We start from the raw sequence: 16835 nt of genomic DNA, 5'->3' as shown, positions 1-16835 counted from the left end.
ACTTTTATTTTGGATGCGATTAATCGCAATTAATTTTTGCACAGTCCTTATATATATATATATATATATATATATATATTTTTTTTTAAGGGACTGTATAGTGATAGATGGTATACTGTATTTGATTAGTGACTTAAAAATATATTTCATATTTGATTAGATTAGAGTGTATGTATAGTCATATATGTTACTTTTGATTAGTTTTATAATTAATTTTTTATATATTATTAGATGTTTAGATGTTATATTTGGTTAGTTTAATGATTTTTGAATATGTATATTTCCAATATTATTAGTTTAGGGATGATGTTTAGTAATGAGTGTTATCCATTATTAGTTCAGTGACTTAATATACTATTTATTGTTAGTTTAGGGACAATGTATAGTATAATGATATATGTTATATTTGATTACTGTAGTGACTTTAAATACCGCTGGACATTATATGTGATTAGGTGAGGGACTGTGTGGGAGCTGTGTGAAGTCGAGACATTATAATTATGAATGAAATAGGAGTGCTGTTATACAGTTGTGTGTGTGTGTGTGGCTTCAGCTCTTTTCAGGATATGAATGCTGTTTAAGATTTGTTGCTGTAGCAATGTAGAGCACTAAAACTATGAGTTGAATGCATTACCGTACCCGCACACACTCGCATGGACACACACCCCCTCTGAGATGTGATTTATATGCCTATTACCTCGATCAGTAATGTGAAGGAAAACAGACATGCAGGGTGTGTGTGTGTGTGTGTGTGTGTGTGTCTGAATGAGCAGAGTAGTAAAAGGCCAGACAGGCTGAAGATATGTGTCTTATGCAGACGTGTGTTTTATGTCCAGATGAACTGAGGAATCGCAGCGGAGACAATTGAAGGTTCAGGGTGAGCAGCAGCTCTGGGTGAAATAGTCAGACATTATATTTCTTGATCTGAATATTTTTTACAGTGTTTTGACAGTGAAATAGCTCAGGGAAACTTCACTTCAACTACAGGCACATCAGCTATTGCTGCAAAAAAGAAGTTTCATGCAAAAATGTATGTACTGTACAGTAAAATATTGTCATATTTCAATTATTGTCATTATATGTATCATGTACATGGTAACTAAAATAATCAATATTCATATATTTATTTTATGTATGTACCGTATGTATGTTTAATATATATATATATATATATATAAATTAGGGCTGGGCAACGATTGATCGCGATTAATCGCATCCAAAATAAAAGTTTTTGTTTACATAATATGTGTGTGTAGTGTGTATAATTATTTTGCATATATAAATACACACGCATGCATGTATATATTTAAGAAATATTTGCATGAATTTACTGTAGAAATATTTATACATGATTTATATTAAATATAAATATTAATATTTTATATATTAATAACAAATTTTTTTCTTCAATATATACATGCACGTTTGTGAATTTTTATATACAAAATAATTATACACAGTACACAAACATATGTTATGTAAACACAAACTTTTATTTTGGATGCGATTAATCGCGATTAATCGCTGCCCAGCCCTAATATATATATATATATATATATATATATATATAAGCACATATATATATATATATATATATATATATATATTAAACATACATACCGGTACATACATAAAATAAATATAATATATGAATATTGATTAATTTTAGATTAGTTACCGTGTGCATGATGTATATAATGAAAATGAGTGAAATATGACAATATTTTACTGTGACAATATTTTAATTATATATATATATATATATATATATATATATATATATATATATATATGAAGAGTTCAGATGCAAAAGCCTCTAAGTGCCATTTGAAATTTTCTTCTAGAATGATCATTTTTATCAAGCTTGTATATTTAAGTTCAGTGATTTCACTTAAATGGCAATGATAATTACTTATTAATTGTTATTTAAGTGAAATTACTGAACTTAAATATACAAGTTTGATAAAAATCATCATTAAAGAAGAAAATTTCAAATGGCATTTAGAGGCTTTTGCATCTGAACTCTTCATATATATATATATATATATATATATATATATATAATTAGTATATTACTATATTATTTTTATGGGAAATATCACATATTTAATTTATTTGTTATGGGTAATATCACATTTAGTACTATATTAAATACAGTGGTGGAATGTAACGAAGTACAAATACTTCGTTACTTTACTTAAGTACATTTTTCACGTATCTTTACTTTACTTAAGTACAATAAATAGAGCCTACTTTTTACTTTTACTTCGTTACATTTTGCAGCAATTATTATACTTTCTACTCCACTACATTTCTACAACTTCTGTTACATTTTCGTTACATTTTCTGATCAGTTTTTCCCCTGCCAAAACGTAATCTGACCGTCCGTTCGTTGCACGTTTGTCTCACCAGTGACGTTTGGTTGCCATAGATACAGTATATCAACCCGGTCACACTAAATGCGTCTCACACGCAGTGTGTTTATCGTGCAACTCATACGCGAAATTTTTTTTTACGTGCATAGGAAACACACCGTGTGTAATATATGTTTGGTTTGGTTAGGATTATATGGCAAGCCAAGAGGTTCAGAATTACACCATAAATTAATCTCGTTTACTGCCAAACATAGTTATTAACATACAGTAAGGATAAGTATGATGTGTATATTGCCTAATTACAAGCTTGTTTCAGAAATGGTGACATTTTTTTCCATCATTATTGAACATCATTATAGGAGTAGGCTATTAGGTTGAATGAGTTAGAATTAAATGTTTTATTAATCATTAGAAAATAGACATTAAGATAATAAATTGTTATGCAAGTACTTTTACTTTTAATACTTAAAGTACATTTAAAATAAAGTACTTTTTACTTTTTACTTAAGTATGGTTGTCATTGTGTTACTTCTACTTTTACTAAAGTAAATATTTATCTGGGTATTTGTACTTTTACTTAAGTACTGAGATTCAGTACTTCCTCCACCACTGATTAAATATGAAATAAAGCACATTGTACATATTCAATATGTCTATGGCCTAGCGCTAGAGAACAGAAATCAAGTCTTCCCTTCACAAAGCTCACAGAGCAACAGAAAGGAAGACATTACTCACACGTCTCTGCATTTACAATTCACAGGTTCACACATGAGGTGTTAGAGGGATTTGAGGAGGACTAGATGAGTTTGGCCTTCTCCCCGCGAGATCTCAAGTGTTAAACACCCCCTCACACACACAACACATGTGAGCTTGGAAAGTCACAGAAACGGACAGGGGAAAATAGATATTCACACCCGCACGTGAATGATTATGAGAATACGGTGAACGAGTAGAGCAGGTCATGCTTTGTTTGACCTGAGAATATGGCAGATGGTGACATCATTCACAGCATCACAGTGAGATGACATACAGTGCGTTGAGAAATTCTGCACTTATTATTATTGTCTGTTTTTTCTCTCTCATATAAACCTGGAAATAAGCTGAAAGTTTTATAAAAAATATTAAAAAATGCTAAATGAAATGTAAGAAATATTCTGAAATGTAATCGAGTCTCCTCTCTGTCTCCATTCTCCTCAGTCTTGAGGAAGACGTTTGAACAGGAGCCCTTGGGGAAGGAAGTGTCACTCGAACAGGAAGTGCTGCTGCAGTGCCGCCCACCCGAGGGCATACCGCCTGCTGAGGTACACACACACACACGTGTTAATACTGTATAGATCATTTTTGCCTATATATAAGGATAAATGTCAAGATCGTGTGTCGCCAACTGTCAAAACTATTTTTTATAATTAAACATCAAATTGAAAAAAATATATGAAATATATATATATATATAGAGAGAGAGAGAGACGATGATCTAAACCTTTTATTTAAACGCTTTAGTAAATATTGAAATAAACATTAAGATTAATGAATCCTGTGGAAGTGTTAGTTTTAGTTCACACTTATTTTAAAGTGTTACTCATACATTTATATAAAATTTGCACTTCTAATCTTCCTAGTTATCTAAGAAATCTTACATTGTTCCTCTTTTGTATGCATAATAAAACATGTTAAATAATACGTTTTATGCCTTTTTGGTATTGGTATTGGTTTATTTAAGAGGGGGACAGTGGTTAAAAATGCCAGAATTAGCCAAAAGGCTATTTTTCACCTTTAGTCCCCTGGCCAAAATGTAAAAGAAGCATTAAAATACAAGTCTATGGCAAATCAATAACTACAATATAAATGACACTATAAAATAACTTAAAGAGCATATTGCAGGTAAAAAAAAAAAATCGAAATTTATAAATAACCTTGTATAAAAATACCATATGAAAAGTTAATGCAGGATTTAAAATGTTTTAAAACAACATAAGGACACTAATTTAGAAGATCATCATTTTTTCACCATCGCGTCATTTGACGTCATATCAGGGAGCCGCAACCTCGGCTCAGTGCAGAGTAGGCTGGTGTTCAGTGAGAGCGCTCGTCAGTCAGTGTGCTTTCGGTACATTTTTATTTTAATTTATCATCGTCATGGTAAATTATTGTGTTTGTGGAGATTGCAAAAAATCCAGCCTGTCAGGACTTCAAGATCGAGTCCACAAGTTTCCATTACAATAAAAGGGACGGTGCTATATAGCCTATCTTTCGTTCCTGGTGCGGTTTGAGCAGGTGAAGAGACGGGATTTCTCTTCTGCATCGGCTCGGAAAACGCGGTCGTGTGTAGCGTTCACTTCAGATCAAATGATTATCATCCCGCCGATATGATGGAGTTCAACATGGTATGCCGAAGCAAGAATATTGATCGTCGTATTACTACCAATGGCATCAAATAGTGTTATATAGGTAACTTGTCATGCCCTACATAGAACTTGTAATTGAAAAACAAAATTGGTTGTTTAAATACTCAAATCTTTAATGTTCTGTTTATGTTATAACCTAGGTGAAAAATATGTATTAAAAATTTACCTGAGTAGCCTATGCTTTTACTATAGAAATATACTCAAGTAAAGTTTTTATACATTTAATAGTATATAAATCTACCCTAAACATACTAATGTCTGCTGGCCTGTTATAGGATCATAATAATCTGTACAATATTGTGAGCACAGTGTATCGTTAGCGAACGTGTATACTTAAGCACGTCTCTCACCTAAAAGGCACCTGTCCTGTTCTCCACTGGTTCTCCTCACATCACAGCTCAATTTTTCTCTGACCATTCTGTCTGACATTATCCTGGCCTGTCCCTGATCTCTTTAGCATAGCAGGCTCATAACTTTATGGCTTGATCCGTCATACGAGTATTTCAGCGTCCGAAATGTCATGCGATTCATTGTTTTCCTGTTGTGTGAATCGACGGCTCTCCCGCTCATTGCGTCACGCCCGCCACGCCCATTTTCAGACGCGGAAGTAAAATTTTCTCACAAAAACGACTGCAGAAGCTTCTGTAGCGTGTTTATACGTATATTTTAAAGAAAATCTAGTTCCTACATTGTTTTTCTATGCATTGACTCGTTGGGTCCTCTAACCTGCAATATGCCCTTTAAAGGGCACATATCATGCAAAATCCACTTTTTTTTTTTGCCCTTAAATGCATTTTGTTGTATATTTGGAGTGTTTATAAGTACAGAAAAGATGTAATTATCCTCTTCAGGTGCTTGGTTTATATCTTTATATTCTGTTTTGGTCATATTTTGCAACCTCTTCAGATTTTTCTGTTCTCTGTTACGTTTTTTTAACAATTACGTCACAGTTTTTGCAGCCGAACTGACAAATAAGGACATTGACTACCAACCCAACACTTCAATCCGCCGTTATTATTTCTCGCTCCGATTTTGTAGTCCAAGCTCAATGATGCAGAAGTTATGAGAGGGCAAGTCAAAATGTTCGGTTGTTGGATGTAGATCTTCAAGGATTCCCACTTCAACAACCTCTGCCAGTATAAAGAAGAGTTTGCCGATCGACTTAGTCTGAATGAGGGGTAAATTCCTTCTATCATTTAAGTTAGCTGCTGTTTTCTGACGCTTTCTAAATGCAAGTTATCATATTATTATCAATACAGATTTTTAGTGGTAAGATCAGACCGCAGTCATTTATCTTGTCAGTGTGCTTGTTTTAACAAGAGAAATAGTCGACCCGTGTTGTAGTACTCGAGACTCGGACTCGGTCTCGAGACCATATTTTAATGGTCTTGGTCTTGTCATGGACTCGATCGTGTCCATTTGGACTCGGAATTGACTCGTACTCGAACATTTTTTTTTTTAGAACTCGGAATTATTCCCGAGTCCACTCGAGTTCAATTCAAAATATTTTTCATGATTATTAATGTATGTTAATAAAATATTTCTTTAAATTGATTGACACGCCCAGTGATTGGTGATTTTCTAGTGCGCAACTGCGCATGACAAATTGTAATAAAATTACTTTTAACACCACCTACTATGTGGCCTTTTTACCCTAAACTGATCATATTTTTTAAACTCTAAGTAAATTCAGTAAAAAAAAAAAAAAAAAAAAAAAAAGGATTTCTCTAAGTAAATAAAAGTAATTTAGGTAATAACCCTCACTGGTCTCTGTCTCGACTCGGACTCGACCGTCTCTGGTCTCGGACTCGACTCGGACTCAACTCTCTATGGACTCGGTCTTGACTCGGACTCGACTCTCTCTGGTCTCGGTGTCGACTCGGACTCGACTGAGGTGGTCTCGACTACAACACTGTAGTCGACTTTCACTAATAACACAAAAGAGTTAACTCACATACCAATACATCCATAGAAGAGGTTGTTCTGCAGGTTCGTCGTCGTCTTTATCAACTCGCTCGCTCTGGCTCGAATATGTAAGGCTTGATGGACAAGTCTTCTGCTGTTGATTTTATTAAAGTGTGAATAAAAATGTTCTTTGAAGGTATCGTATATAATCGTATTTCTCTAATCAAACTACAATAATGGCCGAAGGTGGGGAGTTGAACTGACCGTGAACTCATCGACCTGGAGAGCGGGCGGGGTATAACTTTTTATTTAAAGGGGCCGCATTGAAACGGGTCGCTCACAGAAGCACATCAGAAAAGGGGTAGAAAAGGGGCCTGTGGAGCTATAATAATGAGGAATTCAGACCCAAGCATTGCAATTATGCTTTATGTAGACCACAAATGTATGATTTATAAGTAAAAATGAATGATTTAAAAGCATGATATGTACCCTTTAAGACACACAATACCTGTAACAATATTTAAACACACACACACAAAAAAACATGTATCCAAAGGCGACTGTATCAGGCTTTTTAAATGTTCAACTTTCTTTAGTGTGTAATGTTGCTGTTTGAGAATGAAAAAGGTCTGTTATAAAGCTGATCTCCCTGAAACGCCTCCATTGTAGTCTTGAGTTTTCTTCCGGGAATGAACACGTCACAACATTCCTCATTTAAATCATTCCCGCCCAAGAAGATTGATTAAGCACAGCTGTACATAAAATATTGCAATATTTTAAATTGCAAATAGAAGAAGACAAACTGTTGGTGCGAGAACAGCGAGTCTTTGTGGTGTACGTAATGTCGGCATATCTCCACATACTGTAGGATGAACCTCATCCAACAGGAACAACTGTCTGCATTAGAGGAATCTGTCCTGTCTGAAAGAGATGTCCAGGTACTAACCGGATCAGATCCAAAAAACATAAAACCACATCTGCCCAACTCACTGCAGAATTAAATGCACAATTCAACTCTCCCGTTTCCACCAAAACTGTCCGTCAGGAAACTCCAGAGTCAATAATCATGGTCGGCTTCTGTAGCCAAAGCTTTGATCACTTGTGTCAATGCCAAATGTTGGTTTCATTGGTGCCAACTGTGCAAATCCTGGGCAAATACTTCTCCGAGTCCACCTTCAATATCTTTCCCACATAGGGGAGAGCGGGGCACAACCTAACGCATTTCGGTTTTGGCTCAGTTAATCAAAAAATAATTATGTTTTTTTTACACAACCAACATACACATCTTTGCTACAAATAAACACTTAAAGTTTTTTTTCATACAGTTGCACTGAAAATGACAGAAGTGCAAATGTTACAACTTACCCCATATGCGGGGTTAATCGTAACAGACAGAGGGGTTAGTTGTAACTAACTAAATAATTCAGTACTATTTTATTTGTATAGTTTGATATTGTTTGTGCATCTGTATAGACAGATATCCATACATCCATCCCTCATCCACTCATCCTTCTATTGTGGATCAATATCATGGATAGAGACAGAAATGGGCTGCACAGTTTTGCAATAAATAATAATAAATAAAATTATAAAATATTGTAATTGCAATTAAATTAGATTTGTGTGTGGCAGCTGCATGTACAATTATTATTATTAATAATAATAATAATAACAGTAATAATCATACAAATGAGCTTAAAATAATAATTTTAAGGGTTTATTGCATTAAAAACAGGCCATATTTTTAATAAATAAATAAACAAGTTATCATTCATTTCATTCATTTTTTCATAAATTTTAAACATTTTAAATTCCAACATTGTTTGTGGAAGTCCAACAAAGCTAAATGTATACTCAAACCTGAAAAGTTGTGAGGCTCCGTTTTCATTTGATTATCGCTGTACACTTGGCGTCTTGTTTGTAACACTGTGGTACAACTAACCCCGCTGTGTATTACATATTTTAAACCTAGCTAACAGTCGCTAGGAATTGCTGACAAGTTTCAAAACGGTGCTATGTTTGAGCCAACAAGACGGTGATTAAGGCAATATAAAGTTAGATTTGGAAACGTATACACCCAACTCAGAAACCGAAAAAAAACCTGTGATGAAAAAATTTACTTTAACGGTGTCAAAACACTCTTTGTCAAGTATCTTCACGAAATATAATCAAAATTTTCCGCAAATTCGCGGGAGACCGTCTTCTGGCAGCGAGAGAAAAATATCGTAAACACAGCTTGATCCTGACGAACTATGCAAAAGGTCCGTGTTACATTTAACCCCGCGTTAGGTTGTGCCCCGCGATCCCCTATAGCTGCAAACTTTAGAGCATTACTGCTGTAGTTGTGTGTGTGTGTGCGCATGTTGAGCTTGTCCCTCATCATATGTGTGTTTGGAGTTCTTTCTGCTTCTGACTTTGACCCGGAGGTCCAGGTTTCCCAGAAGACCCGTAAACGACAGCTGCGGCTCCCAGAGGACACTTCACACACACTTACGGGCACACATACAACGAAAACACACACACACACCCACACATTCGGGCCGAGTAAGTTGAGTTGTGAAGAAGAGCCATGCGAATTCCACCGAGTGCTGCTATATCTCTCTGTTCCGCTCGCTGACTCCGTCTAGACTAAAAAAAACCTCGTAATGTCGCTGTGTGTTCCCGGAGGGTGCTGGGAAAACCGCGACCCGGTCGGGATCTGCATTCTCAAGTAAATATCATTTGCTGTTTCTGAACAATGCGAGTGACCGACCTCTCTGTTGACCGGGCGTACTTTCTGAACACCCACAGCGTGAGCCGCAGTCGTTCGGGAACCAGAACGCTTTAAAATAACAGTGCGCTTGAGCAGAAACCGAGATCCGGCCAATCACAGAGCCCTCATTAAAAAAAAACACACACTGTTTCCATGGCGATAGAAAATATACAGGTTAACCTGGACAAACCAGCAGGCCATAGTTGCAGATGATGACCTACACTTTATAGTCACAATTATATTCTTGGCCTCTGACACACACACACACACACACACACACAAGTGTAATACAGTGGCTGGAGTTTATATACTGAGGGAGTGATGAATGGTGTGCTATTCATAACATCCCTAAAATCTGCAGAAACCATCAGAACGCGGTGGGAAACATATGCAGATACACTTGAAACACTCTAGAGATGCACATAAACACACACACACACACACTATTGAGACTCAAACTGTATTTCATACTAGTGTTGTTGAAGCTGCTCTGTAACTTCTCATAGTTTAAAGTAGTTAAAGTCATTTATATATCAGTGTAATTAACAGAAAATAACAGATACTGAACTTTCTGTCATTTATAGTTATTCCTTAATACACTCCATTAAACACTGCTAATAAGTATCTTACTGTATATACTAACCATGGCTGCTTTTATTTGATCAAAATTACAATAACAAAAAAAGTATTGAATTATTATTATTCTACACTCTAAAAAATGCTGGGTCAAATTTGGGTCAAATATGGACAAACCCAAATTATTTGGATTCGTATTATAAAGTGAAGATCATTGGAACTAACTAGTAATTACTCTAGTATACTTTTAGAAAATGTCTTTAGTAACACTTGAGTAATTACTAGTTCCAATGATCTTCACTTTATAATACGGATCCAAATAATTAGTAATTCCCACAAAAGTATCTAGTAACACTTTCATCTGTGAGCTATTACTTACTAATTCGTTAATAAGAGTTTCTTTTAGTTAATAGCAGTTACTAGATTGTAAATAAACTTTTTCAGTAGTTCTCTGGGAAGTATTAAAAAAATAGTAGTTATTGATCACTTAATAGTGAACTACCACTTTCGTCTGTGCGCTATTACTTACTAGTTCGTTAATCAGAGTTTCTTGTTAGTTAATAATAGTTACTAGATTGTTAATGTTGTGTTACTCATTAGTTCTTGTGTAGTTATTCATTAACGAAGGAACCGTATTCTAAAGTGTTACCCATTTTTTAATTACATTTTTTAACCCAACATTTGGGTTTGTCCATATTTGTCCCAAATTTGGGTTAAAACAACCCAGCATTTTTTAGAATGAATTATTATAACATTATAAAAAATGTTTTTTTTAGGATTATTGGATAATTAGAACAGTATTTATTTGAAATAGAATGTGTGTGTGTGTTGTTTTTTAAGTATTTGTTTTGATTTAATATCATTAATATCCATTAATATCAACCAATTTGCATGTCACTAGGTAGATATAAAAAAGAATTTTGTGTACATTTACTTTTTGATTAAGTTAAAATATGCAGTTTCTTGGTAGAGGAGAGAGCTTGTTGTCAAGTGAAAATTTCTGAAAGTAAGTATATATTTGAAAGACAATATCCGTTTTCTTCACAAAGTCAATTCCACTGTTATTGCCGAGGACAAAATGATACAGTTCACTGAACACACGCTTGCTTTATAGCATGTAATATCGGGGCATGTTGTCACATGATATGGAGTTTTTTGTGTGTGTGTTTTGTTTTTCATAAAGGAAACCTGCTAAACAGGCTAATAATGCACGAAAAACATTTATGAAATGCAAAAACATACAAAAGCACTGCACAATTGGGTGAGTAAATCCATGAAATTACAATATATAAAACACGTGTGACAACTTGCCCCAATGATACTATGACAATGTTCATTTGGACTGCAAAACTCACACACAAACAATATTTAATTATAGTTTATATTAAATATGAATTATAGATTGTTTAGATGTTGGTGGCATAAAAGCAGCACCCGTTTGTGTAAGTAGACAACTAGCCCCGATCTCTACTTTTCTAACTGTATCGGGGTTGAAATATTACAGTAATTGCTTTTCCAGTGTCTATGGTGGTTAGGACTCTGTTTTTTGGAGAATATAATTTAACTGCACGCTTTACACTGGTACTTGTTGGGGGGAAAATAGCTTGTTAGCAGAAAATCTGCACTATTGGAGAAACAGCTAAGCTGCTGTCACACTTCTGACAGTAAAGTTAGCAGCCTTGCTTGTTTTAGCTTCTCCTCCGTGCCGTTCCACACACACACACGCACACACACGTTCAACAAAAAGCTGCAAAACAGCTTCCAGCAGTGTGTTTGATGCTTCTGCCACCGCACAGTTAATATCTCCTTCATTAGCTCAGAGCTAAAGCACTTTACTGTGTTTTATGCTAATGAAGATGGAGATTGTTTACGGTAACAGACTTTTACGGCAAGCCATTAATTAAATGTGCCGATGTCCTGTATGTTCGTAATGTGTCAGCCCGTGTGTAAATTTTTTAAATGCATCTAGAGATGGAGTGAGTTACGATGTCCGATTTGAGTTAATGCAGTACACATGCTGACACACACATTTTGACATGTACACGCCAGGGCAAAGTCATAAATTAACTGTATCTTTATACGTGTCCGTTGACCAGAAGCATTTTAATATGGCTTGAACCTGTTGCAGTTTATGCATTAATATGAGTTATATGAAATATAAGTTCCCAAACAGGTTTTACCATTGGGTAACTGTATATTTGATCAGATTTTCCCAAATTTGCTGCAATAAAAAGAGCAAAAATGCCACCAAATTTAAGATATGGGTAAAAATTTTATTAATATTCTCGTATTAGTTCTTGCTACACTCTCAGAAAAAAAGGTACAAAAGCTGTCACTGGGGCTGTACCTTTTCAAAAGGTACACTTTTGCACCCAAAGGCTGCATATTGGTACCTTAGTGGTACATATTAGCACCTAAAATGTACATATTAGCACCTAAAATATATATATTAGGACCTAAAATAGACATATTAGCTCCTAAAATGTACACATTAACACTAAAAATGTACATATTAACACCTAAAATGTACGTATTAACACATAAAATGTACATATTAGCACCTAAAATAGACATATTAACACTAAAAATGTACATATTAGCACCTAAAATGCACATATTAGCACCTAAAATGTACATATTAACTCTAAAAATGTACATATTAGCACCTAAAATGTACATATTAACACTAAAAATGTACATATTAGCACCTAAAATGTACATATTAACACCTAAAATGTACATATTAGCACCTAAAATGGACATATTAGCTCCTAAAATGTACATACTAACACTAAAAATGTCCATATTAGCACCTAAAATGCACATATTAGCACCTAAAATGTACATATTAACTCTAAAAATGTACATATTAGCACCTAAAATGTACATATTAACACCTAAAATATACATATTAGCTCCTAAAATGTACATATTAACTCTAAAAATGTCCATATTAGCACCTAAAATGCACATATTAGCACCTAAAATGTCCATATTAGCACCTAAAATGGACAAAAGTTTACCTTTTGAAAAGGTACAGCCCCAGTGACAGCTTTTGTACCTTTTTTCTGAGAGTGTATTAATATTTATATTTATGGTAAAGCAATACCGCATGAGCAAGAGTGCTTTTGTCCGTGTGTGTGTGTGTATGTGAGGTGTGTTTAAGCTCTCAAGCGAGCGCAGAGGTCAGGAGGAAGTGTTTTCCTGAGTGTTTCAGTATTTATGTGTGTGTGTGTGTGCTGAAGTTCTTTAACATGTGGCGGCCGTGGGGAAGTGTGTGTTCATTATGCAGGACTCAAGGGACCAATCGCACACGCTAAACACACCTGATCTCCATGCTGACCCGTAACCGCAAATCTGGCCTTGCTGTCTGCAGCTGTCATTTATCTCAACACGCTTTCATTCTCCTGCTCTCTCGTTTTTTCATCCCTCTATCCATTCATAAACCCCTTTTCAGGCTGTTTGTGGACATTTTACCAACATTTATATTACTGTATACTATACATATTAGAGCTGTCAAATAATTTTTCAAATCAAATGACCTAATTACATGGTATTCTGATTAATTAATCGAATTATGTAAACAATCAATATTATAATGATAATTTTACTTTACTTTAGTAATCATAATCTTTTATATATCAATCGTATATTTTTTCCAGGTGTGCTTAACATGGCAATTTTCATAAAAACGATTTCTCGTACAAATCAATGTGCTACTGTACCTTTAAGAGTTTCATGTGAAATGTGAAATGAATGACAGGCTGCATTATAGTTGGCAAAGCTTTTATATTGTGATGGATTCGTGAAACAATCCACAGCATTTTATCTTCAATATGTTCTGAAAGTATGCGATCATATACAACAAACTCTTTCATTTCAAGAGATCAAGGAGAAAGCATATGAGGCCTTTAAAGGAGTAGTTCACTTTAAAAAAACTTTTGCTGATAATTTACTCACCCCCATGTCATCCAAGATGTCCATGTCTTTCTTTCTTCAGTCGAAACGAAATTACGGTTTATGTTTTTCTCCATATAATGGACTTCAATGGGAACCAAATGGTTCAAGGTCCAAAAGACAGTTTCAGTGCAAACTACAAACTGTTCAAAGGACTTTAAGCGATTCCAGACGATGAATAAGGGTCTTATCTAGCGAAACGATCGCTCATTAAAAAAAAAAAGTTTAAGTTTTATCTTTTTTATAGTCAATTCATTCGTTCGTTGAATAAACCAAATGACCTGAAAAAAAGATTTGTTCATTTTGTTGAACGAGTTTGAACAGGAGAGTCACGAACGTGCATCACAGAACAGAGCAAGCCGAGCATTTGAGCTCATAAAACTTAAACTTTGTTATTTTTTTTTAAATGAGTGATCGTTTCGCTAGATAAGACCCTTATTCATCGTCTGGAATCGTTTAAAGCCCTTTCAACAGTTTGCAGTTTGCACTGAAACTGTCTTTTAGACCTTGAACCGTTTGGTTCCCATTGAAGTCCATTATATGGAGAAAAATCCTGGAATGTTTTCATCAAAAACCTTAATTTCTTTCCGACTGAAGAAAAAAAGAAATAGACATCTTGGATGACATGGGGGTGAGTAAATCATCAGCAAAAGTTTTTTGAAAAGTGAACTACTCCTTTAAGGGATTGCCTCTCCAATAAATAGTTCCTATGGCCTTAATGATCTCTTCATGTATATCTGCAGTCATTTGTTTTAACAGCGAGTGCCTGTAGACAAATAATGGAACAAATAAGAGTGGTGATGTGAAAGGTTACACACAGAGCTAATAGTGTGTGTGTGTGTGTGTCTCTGTGGAGTTTGTGATCTCTGGTGGTTCTCAGTGCATCTGTGTTGTGATTAATGACCGTCTCTCCCCTCAGAGAGCAAGACACAGCACAATAACAGCTCAATACATCTCTCATCTCACTCCTCCTCTCATCTTAGTTTTCCTCTGCTCTCTTAGTGCTCAAAGATGGCTCTTTCATAACTCAGTCGAACATTTTTAGTTATATTTAATTTAGCCTAAAATCTATTTAAAATCCTGTTTGAGAAACAATAGAGATATGAAAGACACTTTATGTGTTCTGGATGGTGAAGTCGATGGCATGAGTCCAGCCTAACTTCTCTGTGATAGTTTAGTATATAGCTCGGCTCTCTCCCTAATTTTGTTTTATCATCCAGCTGGTGAGAATCATGTCTAATCATTTTGTTAAAAAAAACAAATGATTGGAGGAATCATTCATATCTGGAGCTCAAAATAATAGTGACGCTTGTCTTTGCAAACATGAGGGATTTATAGTTGGTTTAATACACTTGTCACTTACAGTAAGACAACATAGTGTCCGTGTGTGTGTGTGTGTGTGTGTGTGTGTGAAAGGTATATATAGCTTTGGGCCTCAGTGACATGCTCCGATGACCCAGTTCTGTCTGTTCAATGGCCCCCAACCCTCCTTGAATCTGTGAGTGTCTGTGAAAGATAAATTTCCCATCCGCCCAACTGCACTGAAATTTTTTTTTTTCCGCTCCTGCGTCTTTATTTAAGTCGGTTAATGCCAACACAAAAGAAACAGCCTGAACGACTTTATCTGAAATATTCACGCAGTCATTTGCTGTCCAGCATCTCCACACACACCTCTCTGACCTGAGCCGAGACACCCTATACAGGGATCAGGACATAAGAAGCTTTACACCAAAAAAAGGAGATCTGAGGGCTGTTCTCTCAATGGGAAACATGCATACTGCGCAGTATACTAGTAACGATACTAGGGTGACCACCATCAAACAAAGCAAATGTTTGTGTGGGACATGTTACCAACACTAAAACATACCCTGAATGTCTATCTAACTTAATAAAAACATTTGTATTCTGCTTTTCAGCTTGTTCTTTAGTAGCTTTCAGAAATAATCTTTATTTTACATGTCATTTAAATTCAACATCACTGAGCCCAAAGGCAGCGGGCATCATGCTGATAACTATTAGAGTTAAAATCCAACAATATAAACAATGAACAAATAAACTATAAAACAACATGAAATTAGATACACTCTCAGAAAAAAAAGGTACAAAAGCTGTCACTGGGGCTGTACCTTTTCAAAAGGCAAACTTTTGTCCATTTTAGGTGCTAATATGTACATTTTAAGTGCTAATAAGTAAATTTTAAGTGTTAATATGTACATTTCAGGTGCTAATATGTACATTTCAGGTGTTAATATGTACATTTTAGGTGCTAATAAGTGCATTTTTGGTGTTAATATGTACATTTTAGGTGCTAATATGTACATTTTAGGTGCTAATATGTACATTTTAGGTGCTAATATGTACATTTTTAGTGTTAATATGTACATTTCAGGAGCTAACGTGTCCATTTTAGGTGCTAATATGTACATTTTAAGTGCTAATAAGTACATTTTAAGTGTTAATATGTACATTTCAGGTGCTAATATGTACATTTTAAGTGCTAATAAGTACATTTTAAGTGTTAATATGTACATTTTAGGTGCTAATATGTACATTTTAGGAGCTAATATGTCCATTTTAGGTGCTAATATGTACATTTTTAGTGTTAATATGTACTAGGAGCTAACGTGTCCATTTTAGGTGCTAATATGTACATTTTAGGTGCTAATCTGTACATTTTTAGTATTAATATGTCCATTTTAGGTGTTAATATGTATATTTTAGTTGTTAATATGTACATTTTAGGTGCTAATATGTACATTTTTAGTGTTAATATTTACATTTCAGGAGCTAATATGTCTATTTTAGGTCCTAATATGTATATTTTAGGTGCTAATATGTACATTTTAGGTACTAATATGTACATTT

General features: G+C 34.7%; 1 protein-coding gene across 7 annotated transcripts in view; it reads left to right on the top strand.

Moving 5' to 3' along the window:
* unc5ca (unc-5 netrin receptor Ca) overlaps positions 1-16835 on the top strand; it is a 214184-nt gene that overhangs the window by 97283 nt on the left and 100066 nt on the right. For all 7 annotated transcript variants that reach the window (XM_089130606.1, XM_089130605.1, XM_089130607.1 and 4 more), the window contains one exon: positions 3573-3676. In XM_089130606.1, the coding sequence (XP_088986732.1) occupies positions 3573-3676 (104 nt within the window). The remainder of the gene's footprint in view (positions 1-3572; positions 3677-16835) is intronic.

Source organism: Pimephales promelas, chromosome 4 (genome assembly GCF_988280905.1).
Source record: "Pimephales promelas chromosome 4, fPimPro1.hap1.1, whole genome shotgun sequence".
Classification (NCBI taxonomy): Eukaryota; Metazoa; Chordata; class Actinopteri; order Cypriniformes; family Leuciscidae; genus Pimephales; species Pimephales promelas.
The sequence above is the reverse complement of the archived record's forward strand: the minus strand, read 5'-3'. Positions and strand labels throughout refer to the sequence as shown.